At 50.9% G+C, this 20,147-nt stretch overlaps 3 protein-coding genes and 1 pseudogene across 3 annotated transcripts; 2 read left to right on the forward strand and 2 right to left on the reverse strand.

Annotated features, from left to right (window-relative positions):
• Positions 1–842: 842 nt before the first annotated feature.
• On the reverse strand, positions 843–3,866 carry SAPIO_CDS2764 (Uncharacterized protein; the record flags this gene model as incomplete). Its single annotated transcript, XM_016785704.1, has 3 exons — positions 843–2,274; positions 2,350–3,545; positions 3,756–3,866. 3 exons carry the CDS (start codon positions 3,864–3,866, stop codon positions 843–845), a joined length of 2,739 nt encoding a protein of 912 aa, XP_016644486.1.
• A 5,699-nt stretch (positions 3,867–9,565) lies between these two features.
• SAPIO_CDS2765 lies at positions 9,566–10,639 on the reverse strand (annotated as a pseudogene; the record flags this gene model as incomplete).
• A 1,412-nt stretch (positions 10,640–12,051) lies between these two features.
• On the forward strand, positions 12,052–13,214 carry SAPIO_CDS2766 (Integral membrane protein; the record flags this gene model as incomplete). The annotated part of the gene is made up of 2 exons (XM_016785705.1): positions 12,052–12,794; positions 12,884–13,214. The coding sequence occupies 2 exons, from the start codon at positions 12,052–12,054 to the stop codon at positions 13,212–13,214; spliced, it is 1,074 nt and encodes a 357-aa protein (XP_016644487.1).
• Positions 13,215–17,736: 4,522 nt separating this feature from the next.
• SAPIO_CDS2767 (putative amine oxidase protein) lies at positions 17,737–19,834 on the forward strand (the record flags this gene model as incomplete). Its single annotated transcript, XM_016785706.1, has 4 exons — positions 17,737–17,764; positions 17,858–18,974; positions 19,040–19,718; positions 19,793–19,834. 4 exons carry the CDS (start codon positions 17,737–17,739, stop codon positions 19,832–19,834), a joined length of 1,866 nt encoding a protein of 621 aa, XP_016644488.1.
• Between the last annotated feature and the right edge of the window lie 313 nt (positions 19,835–20,147).

Here is a 20,147-nt window from a genome sequence, read left to right on the forward strand (position 1 = left end):
GAAATGATTCACAGTTGGCACGACTATTACCACGCCAGCAACGCCTGGAAGTACGCTCTTTTGTTGTACATTGCCCGTGTCCTCAAATGGGACAGAACTAGCAACGCCAGGCTACCGGAAGTTACATCTCTTTCGAGACTCCTTTTGGACAGCGTTCGATCGTGTAGGTCTGTGGCAGCGCTGCCGAAGCAACTCCTTTTCCCCGTCTTCTTAGCCGGCTCGGAATCGATGGATTTGTATTCGAGGAACTTTGTGAAGGAATATTGCGAAGAATGGTATCGAAATTGCAGGTATACTATGTTTGTGGAAACTCTAGAGCTCTTACAAGAGATTTGGACGCAGAAGGATATGAGAAGGAATGATTTCAGCGTGTGGTGGGGAAGTATAATAGGGAAGAACCAACCTCGCGGCTCGGGGTTCTTATTTGGCTAAATAATTAGTAGAAATAATACTTTAGATTCTGGCCAGAGCCTGAACAAGACGAAAAGTGGGCCCTCTGCTTCCAAAGGGATGAGTGAGGGATCCGGGACAGGCACGGAAGAGAATATAGCTTCAACAAGGTTTGTGCAGGATGCCAACGTGACTATGTGCAACATTGCCGAGGAGACATGACATACAGATGAAGCATAGTCTCAAGAGACAAGTTCACTGAATCACACGTATCTGTCATTTTTTCGGGAGATACTACGCCTTGGTAGGTTACGATTCCACGAAAGAGACATGCAGTGGTAGAAGTCCGAAGTATTCCAAGAAAATGAAGAAAAATATACGGCATACTCATATGTACAAAAGCCTGAATGTGCTCAGTCTCTAATGCATCCTGTCCCCATCCACCCGAGAACTCATTTCCCAAAGTCAATCGGAAGCGGGAATCCATCATCAACCGGCAAAAGCGTCGCCTCGCCATACTCAAGTGTAAAGGGGCCAAGAGTCACCGTCTCCCAGTCATCATCGTTCTCCCGATTTCCCAAAATCTTCAGAGCCTTAAAGACGAACTGGTATCTTCCCGGAGGTACAACGGTCCCATCTGCCAGCATGCCAGTAAAGGCGATCTCGGCCTTTCCGTGTGGAACAAACTCTTGAGGGTACCCAGGAACCAAACCTACCACCTGGGATCCCTTGAATTCCGTTGTCTTGAGTGTAGTGGTATCGTCAAGTGCCGCGACATAGACGTAGAGGGCTGCCGTGCCAGCAGGGCGGTTGAACATGGCCGAGACGTACGGCAATAGACGGTCCGGGTTTGAATTCGGCTCGCCCGCTGGTTTGGGGAATGTGTACGTAGTGTTGGCCGGGAGCGGTGTCAACCGGTGCCCAGCATCCCAATATTGAAGGAATGTGTTGTTTGGGTTCAAATCGAAGATTTTAACATTACGCATGCTTCCGACAAGTCCAATATAGGGGATCGATAGATTCTCGCCATTGGTACCGTTGATGGCGATATAACCACTATACATAGCAAACCGAGATGGGTCAACTCCCTGCGGTGGTGTAGGAGTGACAACGATATTGGCCGATCCCCCAGCAGGGATCGTAACACTGTCCTCGGAAAAGTCCAGAGTCGCTGCTTCATCCACAGTTGGGTTGGGGAACGGCGCAAGTTGAGTGCTGTTTTCGTTATAGGCGTACACCGTGGCGGCCTTGACGTGGCTCAGAGCATACTTCACTTCTTCATCACTCGTGTTTTGGATCGTAAAGTTGGCTTCCGGGACGAAATTGTCAGTGTCGTTGAAGGAAATACCTGCGGTGTTGATGAGCGTTTTTACAAAGGCGGCATCGTAGGCCTGGACCAGACCGGCACCCTGCTGCGCCACCGGCGCGAGAATATCATGCAGGCCTTTGCCGTCCCACCATAAGTTAGGATTGGCGGTCGAGGCGAGAACATTTCTGATTTCGTCGGGGTCGAGAGTGCCCCGAGCTTCGGCGATCAGAGCATAGACACCGGCAATGAATGGACTGGCCATTGAAGTCCCAGACATGACAGTGTAATTTCCTCTGTTCGTCAGATAGGTCGAAAGGATATTACCTCCGGGGGCAGCAAATTGCGGCTTGATGTCCAATTCCAGCCCGAGGCCCCATGAAGACGACATCTGGAGATATCCGCGACTGGCGTCATTTGTGGCGCTGATGATAATGTTCTCGGCGGCGCCAACTGCTGTCATGTGTGCGGTGACAGTCTCTCCGGCCTTCAACCTCTCGACCCAGTCTTTGCCCTGGTCCTGAGTCACCATCCCTAGCCCGTCGACGGCTTTGGGGTAAACATTAAGCTCCACCGTCCTAGGTTTTCTCGAAGTTAGCTGGGCGGAATTTATCTCTGGGGATGGGAGGCTAGGCCTCGTGACTTCTCCTTACGTGAAATTGCTGCTATAGAACAGGAGGTTTCTGTTTCCCACCCACGCATATTCCATAATCATGGCAGCCTTTTGCTCCGGGGTGCACCCTTCCATGCTAGCTAGGACGATGTACTTCGAAAGGTCGGGGACATCTCCTGCAAGTTTAGTGCAGTCGCTGGCTACTGTCGCATCATCATCGAGGAGCCACAAGTCCTTGGTGATGGTCTTGTAATCCCCGAACCGACCCGGGTAGAAGCCAAAAGAATGGTCCTTACCGTCTTCGGTAGTGTACATGGCTTTCTTCATAACCATGGGTAGGTCTAGGTTAGTAACACTGGCAACGGCCGTCACACCGTGGCCAACGGCAGGGCTTCCGGTGGAGAAGAGGCCGTTGAGGCCAGCGTTTCCAATGGGGGCAATGCAAGGAATTCCGGCTTTAGAGATTCGCTCACACACGACAGCAACGGCATCCTCGGACCACTCGGATGGGAATATCGTCGAGGTTGTGATAATGTCGTTCTTATCTTCAAAGGCCTGGTTGAAACCGGCGACGTAGAGATCCGTATGGACATAACCACGGCAGCTAGAAACCCGATATGAACCAAGCGTCACACCCGGAGCTACACCGGTGAATCCCAACTCATTTTCACGCGCCGCTATGATACCCGCAATATGGGTGCCGTGGCCATTGCAGTGGTCCCAAGGGTCATCGTCGGGCTCCGGGACCTTGAGGGCGTTCTCATCGTAGTTGTCGCCGACAAAGTCTTTGCCGTACGCAACAAGGCAGCCCTCGCCGAAGCATCCACCCAGAGCTGGGTGTTTGTAATCCACGCCGGTGTCCACCATGCCAATCTTGATGCCCTTGCCCGTTATACCGGCCGCCCTTAGCTTGTCAACCTGGGTCATAACATGGGGGGCGAAAACGTCCGTGACATCCGGTGCGCCCCCGCCATCCTGGCGCCGTTGGATGGTAGGACCTAGAGCACCGATATATCCGGTGTCCCAACCGAGCTCGTCGTCTGGAATGCGGCCGACTTGCACAGGCCAAATCTTCTTGACCATCGGAAGCTTCGCAATTCGGTTCGGTACGCTGCCCTTGCTGGAGCCCTCCCCAAGCTGGAAGGAGGCGCCTTTGAAGAGAGAGTAGGTCAGGTTCAACCTCGATGTAGCGGGGATGTTCTCCTCTCCGAGCTTCGCGTAAAAGGATCCGACGTCCTAATAGAATAAATCATGACGTTAGAATCCAATGTCCTAGAAAGGCACCCGAATACGCATTTCTTTTCTTTTTTTGGTTTTGGTTTTTGTTTTCTTCTTTCCTCTCTTTAGATGCTCTACTACAATTTCTAATCGTAGTTTTGGGCAAAAAGACACGCGCAAAGAAGGGGGGGATGAAGGGCGCAATACATAGTCATTGACAAACTCCACCATGTAAGTCATGGGGACATCGGTGGATTCAAAGGAAAAGACGGCGGCATTGGCGTTGCCAAAGAGCAGAGCTCCCGCGAGGGGCAGCCATAGAGCTCTCCATGAGCCCATGTTGGCAGTTCGGCTTTCACGATGACTTGGACGGCGAACTTGGTGAAATCCAAGGACGCTCCTCTCAAACAAAATAGTCAACCACTAGAGCTCCGCTCCCAGCCACGAGGCATGGGTGCTGTTATCTTTAATAATAATTCCCTGTTTTGACAATATTTGTGGGGAAACTCATCAAAGACCCGTCAATTTAGTCGCGTGAACAGCCCTGGCTCCACGGCAGAAGCGGGTTTGATGGTCGAAATGAACTTGGCCGCTGGGTTCCGTGAGCATATGTTGGAGAACCGTCGTGTGCGGAGACGAACTACTGGAGATCTGTCCGGCAAGTACCCTAGCTCCCTCTTTGGCTTTTCATATTGCCGAGCAAGTACGGAGAATTTTCCTTTCTTCCTTTTCTTCTATCTCCCTAGTTTTACTTTCTCTCACATAAACACACATCTCTCCCCCTCGCTCTGTTTAATGCCATCCCACTCTCGAGTTTCCCATGTAGAGAGCACTACTTATGGTAGAGTGCATCCAAGTTAAAAATGAACCAGGCTACTCTCGAGATGGGGCTTCTTCACCAATCGGCGGAATGCCGCGGTCAGCGGCTGGTCAGTTTTTGTGGGGAGAGATCAAGACGACTTCAGGCGCGCCGGCTATGATATCAATGGGAGGGCTTATTCGCTCGTTTAACGGCATTTCTCCCCTACGCCCCGTTTAGAGCCCTGCTGATCGTTTCTTTAAACAATCAACAACATTAATAGCACTTTGTAGAGGAAGGGAGGGGGAAGAGACCCGCGGGGGCTTGGAGCAAATTCGGTATCTGTGTGGGGTCTGGAGAGTACAAGTAGAATATAGTATTTGAGAGTGGAAAGTGCTCAAATATTATTGCCACGAAGCATGCTGCAATGCAAGTGGTCAAGTGTCAATCAGATGGCCATCGGGAGTTGAGGCGACAGACGTAGTGGCGAGCATCAACTGCCAATATTTGTCTAGTATTAATATGTAATCTCGACACTTCTCCGATACTAATAATCCCGATGCACGACCTCAATCATGCCACATCCAAGTTATATAGTGTTGGGCTAGGCCGTGTCTGTTCAAATGCAAAGCTCGGCAACCCGCTGCGGAAGCAGTGCATTCTGCCCTCCGAGTATTGTTGCTCCTAGCCCAGCCCGAGGTGGTGGACGCAACACCGACGTGTAGGATGTTTCCTGATGTTGTTAGAGCAAGAACGCAGCATCACGATGTACCTAGAGAATGACATTTCCCTGAGAACAGGCAACGCCAAGGAGCTGTTGAAACTTTCCGCTTTCCTACATCCTTTAGGCCGATCTAGTTGAAAAGGAAGCAATTTGAGGCCGCTGGACCTCCGAGCCTAATGCGGTCTAGGCGGGATCATCGGCATATTTGCTCCCGGCCCGTCTCGATAGGGAGGGCTAGCATTATAGCCTCCGTTCGCCAACAACCGAATATTCCCCGCTCTTTCTTTGCATCAGATGCTGCATTCAGTCAGAGAGTTAAACGCAGAGGTGAACCCTGTTTGTTGCCTCAATCGGGCAAATCGCGAGTGTGGTGGAAACCAGGATATCGACTCTCGCCTGATATGCATAGGGTCTTATCGATATCGGGAGAAGAATGTCGAGGACCGTAATGCAAAGCCTCACAATGCACTGGTAGAAAGTCGTTACATGCCGTCGAGACTCGATTTGAGCAATAGGCAGTACTAGGGAATGCAGCTATTGCAACCTAGCGTATATTGGTGGTGATATCAACTATCAACACCACATTGGCCTGGATCCAAACATTGTAGAAGCCACATTCTATAGTCGAGATCATGTGAAATTGGGTGGCCGTCTAGTTGGTTATGACGAGCGGCTCTCCGAACAGAGACTACATCTTCGAAGAGTCGCCCCTATCTATGTGTACACGTCCTGGATGTTTAAAGTGCTCGGTTGGCCTAATCACGAAATCCTCTTAGTACTTCCCGGGCAGCTGGACAACATTGCACTCATGGACGGTACCGCCATGTTAACAGCATCGCAGGAGTGGACATCTGCTCTAATATAGAAAGCTGAGTTGGCACGCTCAGGTGGCTGGCTGGATCGGCACTCCCGCACTTAATCCTGCCTTAACACGCATACACTCATGAGTTATGGTATTTGATGCCACGCTATTTAAACCACGACAGAAATTAGATCCTCCTCCCATTTGACAAATTTTGCTACAACTATCGGTAAAACCATCAAATTGGGGAATCTGGTGTCGCCAAATCCAACTCCCTGCCTGTGCAAAATCACCCAAGAAAAAAAAAAAAAAAGAAAAAAAAAAAAAAAAAAAAAAAAAAAAAAAGCAAAGAAAAGGGAAAGAAAAATCAGCCTAGATGATATACACCCTCTCTTTCTTAGCTTGATGCAGCCAATTGTAAGTAATCTTCCGAGGAAAGACCCCGTCCTTAGTAGGGTGAATGAACTTGAAATATCCGATTCGCTTAAACGGACCCTCTCCTACAGATTGATACGCCTCGGGAGACGCAGCCTTATCTGCAAACACAAGCACGATCCCGTACGCGTGACCTATATTTCCTTCACCTGACCGAATCTCCAAACACTTGACAACCTGGCGCGGTGGAGGCTGTGGCGTATCCCAGATTGGATGGAAAGGCAGAGTTTGAGCTCCGGGAGATCCCGCCTGCAGTCTGGAGTGACTTCGGGATTTAACCCCTTCTCTGGATGAGAAGCTGCTTGTCTTCGTCTTCTGATATCCCGATCCATCCTGTCTCAGTCGAGGGCTCCGGCGTACGAACTTTGGCAGTTCTACAAGGCATGTGCCCGTCCAAAGGGCGTCGGGGGCATATGCCCGTACGGTCAAGCAACCGCCAGTGACACTGCCGAAAGGACGGTCTGGATCTAGCAGGTCAGCCGTGCAGTTCTCGACCTCACAGGTAAAATCTCCCCAGTCAAGGTCCTGCAGAATCTCGCCTTGGTTATTCCACAGGACTGGTAGATCCGCACTAGCCCATGTCCAGGAGGGGAAGGACCCGGGATCCTCCGACAGCCGTCGCGGATGGTCGTGGTCGCAGCTCCATAGAAGTTGCCTGCGAAGGTCTGGTTTTAAGAGGCCAGCTTGATAGTCATCCGAACTCAATTTCATCATCTCGATTATCTTCATCGCACAGCTTTCGAACGCGTTTAGCCGGTCGTTTACCTTGGTCGTCTCGCGGCGCGAGTACTTTTCAACTAGGTCCAAGAAATATCTGAAGCGGCCGTCCTTACTCTGAGCGTCAAAGAATCTGGGGGTGCACTTCCGGATATCACTCTCGTTTTTACTCGTCGTCGGACATCTCCACACAAGTTCCTCAGACTCGAAACGCACAAGCCTCACAGCGGCGTCGTGCTCTTGCAGTGTCCAGCCCCTGATGTCAATAGGCTCTAACTTGTCATGCAAGATATGCTGAGTTACTCTGACTTGACCAATCTCTGTGCTGCCGTCTGGAAACTGAAAACAAATTGGGAGCAGATATTGTTCGTAGTCCTGAATTCGGCGTCCCAAAAAGCCTTCATCTGCGTGGGATGCCCTGGCTGCGCTAATCACAAGGGAAGCTGCGCTGTGCGCCTGGACCATCTCTCGCATCTCACTCCCCAAGTCATCGCCGTCCTGGACTATGCAGACCGCATCAATCCATAGGTATTTCAGCCTAAGTATTTGACAGACTTGGACAGCATCACGAAGGGTACTTGGAAGGTCCTCAAGAGGAAACCCTTTTAGTCTATCCTGTATGTTTTGTTTCAAGGTCTTCTGTCGGCGCGTTGTCTTTCTATCGTCCCCCCAACAGTAACTTAGAGCAGCGTAAGGAATGACTTTAGAAGCGTCCCTAGTCTCAATTAAGCGGACTCGACCGTCTCTCGATGTTGAAATGTCAAGGAGGTATCGAGGGAAGTTGTCGAGGGTTAGAGATTGCCGAATGCGCTGGCAGTGCGGATGGTCCCTTCGACAAGTTTTGAACCAATCTCTCAGCATCTGAATATTGTCTTGGCACAATGTCTCGACCTGAGGTAGTCGCCCTTTGGTGATGTGTTTGGCGGCGACATGGTCTATTCTAAATGTCAGTATGCTATTCCTGGCCGTAGAGCATCCCTTATACTTGCCCGCAGGCGTCATCACCATGGTCACGCCGTCGTCAATTTCGTCTCGTCCGTAATATGTCCCATCGTCATCTACCCACCAGCAATGGATCCAAAAGTAACCGTCCTTTTCGTTGATTCCGACAACATGAAGGATTGTCTCTTCGATGTCTAGGGTAGTGTTTGGATCTAGGTGCTTGAACCTGTTGGAGAAAAATTCGCAACCTGCTAGCCCATGGTGTCTCGCAAATCGGAATCCGAAACTTCGGTATCCCTGGGACACTCGATTCGAACTGTCCATCTCCACGAGTATCGATGGGCATAGAGGGCAAGAATGAATCGAAGATCCCTGGGAACCTTGGACGGAGCCTGTTTCTTTGCCCTCCATAGCAGCGATTGGATGGGTTAAATACGAGACGTTGGCATGTAGTGAAGATGTTTTTCGGTGAAGTGAGATCGCGAGTCGACTGGAGATGGAGGAGGGAAGACGCCGACGCGACGCGCGACGCGTGACCCGCTGAAACGAAAAGAACACATAGCGCACCTAGAGTTCTATTGTTTTGCCACTCTGACAAATTCGAACATACAGGTGCTGGGAGCTGCGGTTGTGTTACCATCTCTTGAGATGTCATTGGGCTTACTTGCAGGCTTCGAGTTCGACATCAAGCGTCAGCGACACCAAATACTTTCTTTCCGGTAAAGAGCTATCAGACGCATCAGGCGGATAGTAAGTTATAACGTAATCAAGTACGGCTTGGTAGTAATATGATCAATGTGGCCGGATCCTAAAGGTCTATTACTCCCGATACAGAAATCTATGGCATGGATACCAAACTGCGCCCAAGGTGGTAATACTGCAGATATCACCGCCCCCATACGCCCATAATATTTCGTAAAGTGCTTCTTAACTTTCTTCGCATTTTACGGCCTTCAGCTTTGCTATAAATCTTGGACGCGAACTGATGTTGTGTGTTTGCCAGCAATGCCGATGAGTACGCTACATTTCACGGAACGAAATCTCGGGCCATGATGTTCGCTGATTTTATTGCCTTCTACCACAGTCAAGGTCGAGAAGAAACTGACGTATGATTAATAAAGACTATTACCATTTTCCGCAGGAACTCGAGAACTGGTAATCTCAATCCTAGAGTTACTCTCGGGGCTGGAGTTCTGGCGTGCCATGATCCTCTTGGGCAGCTCCGTCAACCGGAGCGTCATCGGATATCTTCTCTAGAGATGAAGATGCAACCGACGAGAGGCATCATTTAGCCATCGGAGTAGCATTTGATACTCACATATCACATATCCTCATCAAATGCAAAGTACTGAGGTATTCTAACGGACGCATCCGCGGGCTGACTCTGAAGTTGGATAGCTAGTTTTTAAGAGTCAAAGAAAGAAACAGTTCCGGCCAACTGTCTCTACGACTTAGGTAGGACGAATATATTAAGCTTTCATATAACCTAGTCCGCGATAGCTAGTATTAATAGCAACTCCAAACAACTCCCTACTCGTTATTTGGGAACAAAATTGGACGGTATCATTAGGTTTCTGGAAAAGAAGCAACCCCTATGAAGCTAGATTCAGCCATCCATCCTACTCTCTCTCCAAGAGCGAAACCGGGTCGTGATCCTCCATGGCCGGCACTAAACGCGAGACAATAGCCCACACTCGTTCCTTCTTCTGCATGGTGTAAGGGCAGAGGACCCAGGAGTATCCGGCCATCAAAGATTTGCGATACTCCTCCATCACTTCAGGATCCTCTCTCGACAGCTTCGGCCCGCCGAATTCGTGCAACTTCTCGAGATAGTGGTCCAGGATAGTCATCTCATGCTCTCGGCGGTCTTCGACCGTCAGGGCGGTCATGACAAAGTAGGCAATGTCGGTGAAGTTCGATCCTAGGTGGATGATCTGCCAGTCGACAACGATTGGCGTCTTGGTCTTGTCCGACCACGCCGTGTTGCCGAGATGAGCGTCGCCGTGCAGGATGCACTGGAACTTCGGGTTCCGCGTGGCAAACCACTTCTCGATAGCGGCCGTCATCCGCCGCTGGTCCTTCATGTACTCGGGTACCGGCGGCCGGTCGTCGGCCAGCACGATAGCGTCCCACATGGCGCACAGCCCCAGAACTGACGCCTCGTAGTGCTTGTCCAACCAGGGTGCGTCAGCCGCCTGGGTTCCCCAGGTGGCAGCGTGGAGGGCGGCGAACTGCTCGACCACGAGTTTGACGCGGTCGACCGGCCAAGTGTCGACGGGGTCGGCAAAAACGAAGCCATTCGTGGCAGCAATGTCTTCCATAACCACGACGGCATTCTCAGTGTTCTTGTGGGCCCAGAGCTTCCGCGGCAGGCTCAAGTGGGGGACCTTGGGAGCCACATTGTTGTAGAAGTCGACCTCGCGTGAATAGAGGGACAGGACGAAGGGGAATTGTGACAGCATGGTTGGGTTGAAGCCTCCCTTGACGCAGAGATCTAGTGGCTTCTTGTCGGCGCTGTCGTCGTCACCGTCGCCCTCAATTTCTTCCGGCGTGACAGTCATGAGGACCAAGGTGGCTGTGCCCGCGACGAGCCCCTTATTTGCGATGGTAGCCTTCTTAAGGCCTATCTTGGGACAGAGCCATTCTGCAGTAACATCTTCAGGTACGCGGGGAAGAGCCTCAATCTCAGCCATTGCTTGCCTTACACTGTCTTGTTGATAAATCCTGGGGAATGTGGAATGTTGTGGCAGATGAGTCGATTTGATTGGATCAACTTCGGCACTCTGGAAAACCCGGCCCTGGTTCTTTTTGATTCGTCTTTTTGTTGTTGTTTTTCTCTTCAGTGGAAGAAATTGCGTACGTTCGTTCACTTCGACCTTCTCTCCTGTACACTCGACATTCCTCGACATTCGTCCAACTCCTCTTATAAGTTTCTGCAGGAGAAGAAGAAAGGGACGATTCCCCACTTAGATCCGCCAGAATTTGCTTGTAGTCTCCGCCCCCAACGCAACCCTGAATCAGTCTTTTGTCTTCATGCTGATGCTCATGACCAGGATATAATGAAATACCCAGGGGCCCAGGATGGATCATCCTTTTATAAGTAGCTCTCTATCTAGACATCTTCGACAATTATTGTAGCCTCCGCCGTTGAATGCGGGAGGAAGGAATCCGGCAAGGGGTGGCTCGGTTAGTATAGTACGACTCTCGGTGGTAATTGCAGCATGCAGATTATTCTGTGATAAGGCGTGGCCTAGCTCAAAGCAGCCATGATCATGGCCTGGCCCCTGCCATTCAACGGTGCCGTTGCAGCGGTTTCTAGCCCCTAACCGGGTACCCTAGATGCCTCGCTTCAATGCTTTACCGGGGGCGGCCTTAGCTCTGGCGATCCATTTTGGCTTGAAGCGGGTGGGGTCACATCCGGGGACCGCGGAAGGAATGCCGGGTTCGGGAGTATGGTAATGTATGTAAAATTATAGGGGCAAGCCTCCGCCCGACTACATAACACAATGTCCTCGAAACTACGAAGTACCGGTGTATTACTTCGTATGCTTGGAAGTGGAGAGAATTCGCCAAGAGGCCGCGAATATCTTTCGGGGCGAGGCATTGCCTGCTTCCAAACAAAAGAGTTTTCAGTTTTGAGCATGCCCTGCGCCGTTGGCTCACGCGTTATCACACCACCTGTTACTCCCCTGCCATGTTAGCCCCCGAGTGCGGACCACCCACTTGCCAATCCCCATAACCCGCTCGACAGGGCAAGGTAATCCCAGTGATATCACAGACCTTGGACTCCGGCGACTGCTTCGGAGGTATTTGCGAGGTATGGCTTGGCCCCTTGTACACACCTTCCACAAGGCTCTTTCAGGAGCGACCTGAACCTCTTTAGGGGGCCAGCAGATGGGGCTCTGTACTAGGACGCCGAGTATAACAAGTAAGCAGGCGATTTTGGTCTCACCTTAAACAGACCAACAGCCGGGCGGTTGGCGAACTTTCGAGCCTTCATTTCCCCACACTTTCTTTTCTTTCTTTCACTTTTTTTTTCTTTGGTTTTTTTTCCTCTTCTCCCTTTCACTGGGGCAGAATCTACGACGAAATCCGGCCACCAACCATGTCGAGGCTCGACTCTCTCCGCGCCGTGATGGCGGCCTTCATCGCCATCGATCTCGTCGTCGTGATCGCGCGCCTCTGGGTGCGCATCAAACTAACCAAACTTGGATACGATGACTATGTTATCCTCGTAGCCCTCGCAGGCTTCATCATCATGTGCGCCTTCTGTTTCACGGCTCTCTCATACGGCTTCGGCATCACCGACCCGGCTGTGATCGCCACCCTCCGCAACTACGACCAAATGAACGCCTCCAAGTACTTCACGGTCTCCCAGATCACCTACGTTGCCAGCTTTCCCATTGTGCGTATCAGCGTCGCCCTGGTCCTGCTCCGCATCGTCCAGGAGAGCATGCCGCGTGTAAAGCGCATGCTAATAATATCCATGGTGATCATCGCCATCTACGCCCTGGGCTGCCTTCTGGTCGACGTGTTACAGTGCATCCCGCTGAAAGTGGTATGGGGCGACGGCACGGGGAAGTGCATGTCATTCAAACACTTGGCGGGCTTGGGCTTTGCCGTGTCGGCTCTGGATATCGCTTCGGCGCTTTTCTATGCAGTGCTGCCCATCTTTTTGCTCAAGGGCTTGCAGATCGGCCGGAGAACCAAGATAGCTATTATGTTCTTGCTGGGACTCGGTGCTGTGACTGTAGTCATCAGTGTCGTACGGCTTAGCAGTTTGGTCCTGATCGTCAACGCCACCGACGTTGAAACTTCCTTATCCCTCCAACTCGAGTCTTTTATCTAGTATGGTCTTTTTCCACTTCTCTTCTCTTCATTATCTATATTGATATTTCCCTGCCCCCTCAGTTGCACTAACAGTCGACTGTTCTTAGCTCGGTCCTTGAGTTCGGCGTATCCATCTTGACAGCCTCCTTAGTCGCTCTCCGTCCACTCGTCAAGTATCTACCGTTCGGCAGTCATGGACACAGCTCGGGTAAACGTGGGCCATCCGCCGCGTACGCTCCAGGTGGAATCCGCTCTGGTGGCACGACCGATTTCGAACTGAACCGACGTGCTCACGGATATACCGCAGACGCGATCCGACTCGACAGTGACGACGCGGAGAGTCAGCGGGATATATTGCGAGAAGGGGATGGCCATAACAAAGTGTGGAAGCACCCCAAGATTACTGTAACATACGATAGGGATCCGAAGGGCGCATAGAACAATGAGCATTCAGAAAGAGCCGCTGTAAAGTATTAGGGTGGATATAGTTTTGTACTATGACTTCGGAAAATTAAATTAAGGGGAGATATATGCGGTTCGCCAATGTAAGAATAGAGATAACAGGATATGGCGTGGGCTTATTTGCGTGACTAGGTGACGCACATGATAGGGCGGAACCTCGCAATGCGTTTGAAAACAGATTATACGATCAGAAGCGGCAGCCATGCCTCATGATGTCCGTCAATGCCTGCCAATGGGCACAGCGAGCAGCAGAATGAGAAATCGACCACATCCAGTCAACACTTTCCACGGAGCTGCATAACCTTCCGCGAAGATCTAAGATCTATTCCCCCAACCACATGGAAGTGCAATATCTATTCCGCGAAATGGCTATTGGTCGTCTAACCCCTCGGTTAAAAGATCTACCTTTGGTCCATTCAAGTTCATGTTACTGCAACCAAGCCGTACTAGCCTTAACCTGAGCCTTCCTCTCCCTCTCCCTCTCCCGGGGTGCAATCAACGGTTCATCCCAAAGAGGCTTGCATGTAAGCCACCAAAACAACGACCGAAATAAAACGATGACGACGACGAGGAATCCGACAATGCAGGCAACAACCCAAGGGAAGACAACATTAAAATTATCTCGGATGAAATCAAAATCTTCAAAAATCATGTAGCCGCCCTTTGGGGAGTGGCCTGGCCACGAAATGTTGCAGATGCAGTTGTTCAGTGCACCTGATAGCTGGAGGAGGGAAGACGGGAAAGAAAAGCGAAGAAAAGTCAATACGCTGCCAACAAGAGACAACAAGAGATGAATGGCGGACAGAACAGAAATGAAACATACAATGAGGCCAGTAATGAAAACTAGAAAAACAAGCGCTAGGATATTCGCCATGTGGCAAAAGAACCGACCCCAAGGTCCAGGCGCCCTTTGAAACAAATTAAATGCCCAGCTAACGCTGGTCAAAACACCATAAGTAATAAAACTTCCAGACCAACACCCAATTCCAACAGTGGGGGAAGTTATGGCGACCAGAACGGCCATCATGATCTGGGTGCAGACGAGGCACTCTGCACAAACCGCAGCAGACCACCATAGGCCTGGGCGGCGTCCTTTCAACCGGCTGACGACAGCGTACGCTTTCACATCGTACTGCGCGAGGGGGCCCGTGTCTCCTATGCTGCCAGACAAGGGGGTGTCTTCCACCCGGTCAGGCTCTGGGATGGTAGAGGCTACTGCGTGTACCAATCCGCAGTGTATCATGCGGCGGCCCTGACCGATGAACTCGCCCACTCTGAATTTCTTCGGGATGTCGCCCGTATTTTCCCACCAGGCGGGCTCGGGCATGTCTGTCGGTCGCCTGGCATTCCTCCACTCACGAACTGCGTTGACATTGTATAGCCAGCGTGATATCAAGTCTCTGTAGTCCTTGTTAGCCTAGCGGTGCAATGGCATACCAGTAAAATGGAAATCTCACGCCGTTCTCTCGGACGAGACAGGATTCCGGTCCATGATACTATAAATAACGAGCAGTGGCAGCCAGGAATATAAAAGGCCAATGGTCAAAGGCGTTACGTCAAGGTCCCCATTGACATCGGAAAAGGCGAGCACGACGGAGAAGATGAAAGTTGTCAAGAATGCCAGGAGGCTAAGGAGCATCGGAACGACACCCCGACGTCTTAAACTGCGAAGCTGATTCGCAAGAGCTTTGAGGAGTTGCCTTGTATACTCAATGTCAATATTTTCCTCGGAGTCCGTCTCGCCGTCCTTCAATGGTCTAAATAGCCCATAAACAAGTGCTTTCATGAAATCTTCGCAGACGACTTTGTCGTTCTTATTCCCTGTTGGAAGTTCAAATTGGTTAAAACAGCTCAATGCATAGTATGCGTCCGCCCATATCCGATCTCTCGCTTTCGACCGTTGATGGCATAGTCGAGTCTGGTCAGAGTTGAAGATGATGGCCGTAAGAGATGTCTGAGGGGATCCCAGCCAAGCGGAAACCACGGAGAAAATGCCTTGAGACCCATTGCCACTCGAAGATTCGAAGGGGAGGGAGAAGAGGATGGACAGGGGGAAGACCCAGGTTGCGATGATGTTGAGGACGGTTTTTGGGGGGTTCATCTGAGTTATGTTGCCGCAGAGCTCGACGCAGCCTAGTGAATTTTGATTCGCAATTGTGTTAGCCGGAAGGTAAGACCAGAGGACGCATTCGCGATAGAGAGGATAATACTTCTGCAGAGCACACAGAAGTTCCGGGCACTCCCCCTATCTGAATAGCTAGTAGGTAGCTAGGACGAATGCAGATTATCAGCCCACACATTACATGCCTTTGTACGTGATTGCGGTGATCAAGTGCCGCGGAAAACTTTTCTTCAGGCCACCAATCGGCCCGTCCCAGATCCAGCCTGACGCGGCAAGCGTCGCATTTGAAACTCCTTTGACAGTGAGGGTCCCATTCATGATGGCATGGAGAGCATAATTGCATGCTCTAAAGTCGTATACTGGGCGAGACATGGCTATGGAGGACGTGAAACTGTCAGAGGGCAGAGCGGATGGGACAAGACAAACAAAGTAACAGCAAGCAAGGTCAATAAACGAAAGGTATGCATAATGTAGTGGGCGTTGAGCAATCTAACAGTCGAAAGGGGAGGGTAATGAAGACACTAAGGTGGCGAGAAGATCAACCTTCGCGGGTAGAGCCGTGAGAGTTGGGTTGCTGAAGGCAGTGAAGTGGTAAGTGCCCAAACTTGGTGAAGCTCTCGTCTCAAAGTACCTGTTCATGTGCAATCCATATAGCCTGGAAGTGGGTAGCACTAGAGCCTAAGTATAGTCTATAGTCTCGGCGTCGGGCTCAAGGACAAGGATGATATCAACTGAACACAAAAATGCAGTTTGACACGACTGACCAAGGACCGGACAAATAGATGGTCATAGTGACAGTTCAACCTGGGCATAGACAGCGAGGGAATATGGTAGAAAGTCCCAATCCAGGAGATGGCCCTGGAGCAAAATTTTCAAGCCTTGGCTGTTTACACATCTATCCGCAACTTAACATCATATTGTGGCGGCTAGGGCGGTGCCTCTTCCCACCCTCGTCTGAAATTAACCCACCCATTCATCCGCGAGATTTGCTTCCATTGAAAAGACCTAATATTGGGCTCTCGCCGGATTGTCGAAAAAAAAAGGCTTCCCATTCGATCGCATATCTACGACGATGACGACAGGTGGACGTGGGCATGGACGTGGAAGTGGAAGTGGAAGCGTTGGCAAAGCCAAGTCTAAAGATGTTGGGGGTTATGCCTGCCCGAACTTCAGCTGGGTTCGGGGTGGGTGTAGCTCCAGTCTCTGGTATTGGATGCAAGTATCAAGCGTTGGAAGGTCAAATTTAGACACTCAGTCGTTGGGCAGAGAGTGTCCGCGCTCCCCTCTTGTCACTCTAGCTACCTCCGCGGCCGGTATGTCATCGGGCGGAGATGGTGGCTTGACTTGGATGAACAGATTCCTGCGACTCGTAGACTTGAAACTTGAGCAAAACCGCCAAACCGCCGGATTCGTCGTATTTGATCTTTCTTTCTTTTTTTTCCTTTTCTTTTCTCTTCTTTTCTCTTCTTCCTTTTTTTTTTTTTTTTTTTTTTTTTTTTTTGGGTACTTCTTCTTTCTTTGGTTGCAAGTAGTGGACAGTCGCTGAACTTGGACATTCCCGGCGCTATGATTGTAAGTCTGCGTGCGGAGCCTGGTACATCACATCTCGCGATGGAAGGGCTAGATGACTGGAGTCAACTGCGGCTCTTCCCGGTAAATGGCTCGATTTGAGTTCCTAATGGTTTCTAGGTATCACCAGGGGAAAGGACGTGCTGTTGTTATGCCCTCATAACCTGCATAACTTGCTACCCTTAACTACGGTCTTATGGCTTGCGATGCTTAGGACAAAAGAAAAAAGGACGTGAACGCTCGGCTGTTCTTCGAACCAAAAAGACAATGGCTCAAGCCTTCAAGTACCTTAGGAGCCAGGCTGGGCAACACGTCGGGCCCCATTCCTGACCCACTGTCTTCTTTCCAGTAGCTACTAGATTTCATTGAGAGTCACAAAGTTCATCATGATACTTCACTACGGAGGCCGCCTGTTGATTTCGAAAGACAAATCCAAGTCAAGGATAACCGATAACCAGGTTATGCCCAGGCTGTGAGTTTACGTACATCAGCATTTCGCTGACGGACAGCATGCATGAAGTATGGCTACCCAAAACCCTCACACGCCATCTTGAAGAATGCTACTCACTTCGCCAATAGGGGATAGCAAAGCCAAAGTGAACGATGGGTAGAATTGGACTGCTGGTATCCGCAAATCATTGGTGCAGTGTGCAGTGGACTCTCTCCTTCAGCCCGTCAGATAAATTATATAAACGATGTCGGCCTTCACTTCCATGGACGCATGCTCTGCTTAGACGATACCAACCCTGCGCTCGAGACATTGCTCTCTAACCAAACCAACCGCTGCAGTTCAGATATTTCGCTAAGATGCCCGACGTTGACTCTATACCAAAGCGTAAGACCTGACACTCCAGGTCACATTCCCAGGGCTCCTTAGCTATCTACATCATGAGTCATTTGTTCCGCTAACTATTGTTGGTTAATTTAGCACTCGCCGTCGGTATCGTCGGTGGGGGGATTTCGGGACTCTACACCGCACTCCTCCTTCAACGACAAGGTCATCATGTCCGAATCTTTGAGGGCTCCGGCCGCATAGGAGGTCGTGTACACACCCACTATTTTACCACCGAAGAGAACCAGTATTACGAGGCCGGCGCGATGCGTGTACCGAAGTCGGTCTTTCACCGAATCTTCTACCAGCTCGTCGACTATGTCAACTCTCAGGATCCAGCCAACAATCTCGATCTGATCGAGTACATCCTGACTAGTCCCGGAAATGATGTCTACTTTGGGGGCGAGCGAATCGAAATTCAAGCAACCGACACAACTCCGGCCATTTTAGGTTGGGAGGTCCCCCCCGAGTACATGCACAAGACTGCCCAAGGCTTGCTCACTGAGGCCGTCGGTGGCTTCGTTGAGAGACTCAAGCAGAATTTCGAGACAGAGTTCAACAACATTGTCAGGGACTTGGACCACTTTACCTTTCGATTCTACTGCCAATCCGTCATGGATTGGCCGGACATCATCATAGATTTCGTCGAAACAGTCATGTCTCAGACAAACCAGTTTTCCCTCAGTGTCCCTGAGCTCATCATGCAGAGCATGGACTTCGACGAAAAGGAGTGGCGGACTATCAAGGGGGGGATGAGTCGCCTGCCTCAAGCCATGGCCAAGCTGGTTGGGTACAAAAACATCACGTTTGGCGCGCGTGTAACGGGGCTCCACATGGTCAAGTACGACGATGGAAGAAGCAAGGCTCGAATCACTGCAACGGGCTACAATGGCATCCTCAGGGCCGATTTTGACCGAGTTGTCTTTGCCATTCCGCCAGCGGCCCTGCGAATGATTGTCGACCGCCCGCGTTGGAGCGTCGAGAAGGAGATGGCAATCCGATCGATGCACTTTGAGGCTCTGTACAAGATGGGCTTGCGTTTCAAGACTCGTTTCTGGGAGCGAGTCGAACCAAACCCTTCCGTGGGTGGGCAGAGCACTACCGATCTCCCCATACGATGGATCGTTTTCCCGTCCAACGGCATCGAAAGGGACGGTATCGATGGTCGTGGTACCAGGGACAAGGGCCCCGGTGTTCTCCTTGTCTATGCATGGTGAGAGACTCTTGCCTTGCTTTCGTGATTAACCTAGACTAACCAGTTCTTTATTCGCTCGTCAGGATGACGGACGCATCAAACTGGTTGCCTCTCACAGCCCTCGAGAGACGTGCTCTTGCGCTTAACTGTATCGACGAGATGTATCGCGGCCGAACGTACGACGGCGGGACCCCCGTCAACGTGTATGACCTTCTCATCGAGAGCTCAGATGCCGTCTGGTCCGCCTCAACCGCTACAGGAGACGCAATGTTCCTGCCCGGTCAATTTCATCGCTTCAAGGAAGCTTGCAAGCCCGAAGAACATGGAATGGTCTACTTTGCTGGCGAGCATCTATCCTACCACCACACGTGGATTTCCGGGGCTGCAATCTCGGCGCTGAACGTTGTGAGGGAAATGCTCGATAAGCCTCATCTGCCTCCCTTGCAGCGTCCATTACCTCAGTCAGCGGAGCAACCCGTCCCCCGCGACAGTGATGGATCAGATCACGCCCAAGACGTGGTCCCTGGGGCTACTGTCGAACAAATTGTCTCTCTTAGCGGCAAGAACGACCATGAAAAGGTCGAATTTGTGTTCCGAGTCCATAATCCTGGGTTCAGCCCCGGGCACGACATTATACGTCGTTGGCCACCTCGCTCGGATAGTGAGCGCGATCAGGAGTATGCTTTCCCGACACAACTGGGGACGTCGGGTGTAGCCATGGGAGCAGTTGTTACGGAACTGAAGGCGGCGAGCGCTACTGGGGTATGGTGAATGGGGAGAAGAGGTCAGGAAATGTTTGTTTGCGGAACCGCACGAGAATGACGACTCTTATTAAGAAGGCCCAACAGGAAATTCGAAAGCGTGATACGGGCAATTAAATGAGAGAAAAGAAAATCGCATGAGGTCATGAATTGCTCGAATAGAATGTAGCTCGATGTGCCAGACCGCTGGGTGATAAAACGCCATCAGTGGCGGTAGCTCCATGTTTTATGTGACGACGACGCTATGAGTTAATGCCAAGTCGAACGTCCTCTCGTCGGGACTGCAATTAGCATTTCCCTTCTTGCATTCTTCAATTGTTATCTGTGCTCCTGTGGCTCAGCTATTTGTCACCGCCGCCAGTTCCTCTCTTGGCATCCCGTAGCAGCAGCTCTTTATCACTCGTCATATATCATTTCTGGATTCCAGGGA

Source organism: Scedosporium apiospermum (genome assembly GCF_000732125.1).
Source record: "Scedosporium apiospermum strain IHEM 14462 chromosome Unknown SEQ_SAPIO_0087, whole genome shotgun sequence".
Taxonomy (NCBI): domain Eukaryota; kingdom Fungi; phylum Ascomycota; class Sordariomycetes; order Microascales; family Microascaceae; genus Scedosporium; species Scedosporium apiospermum.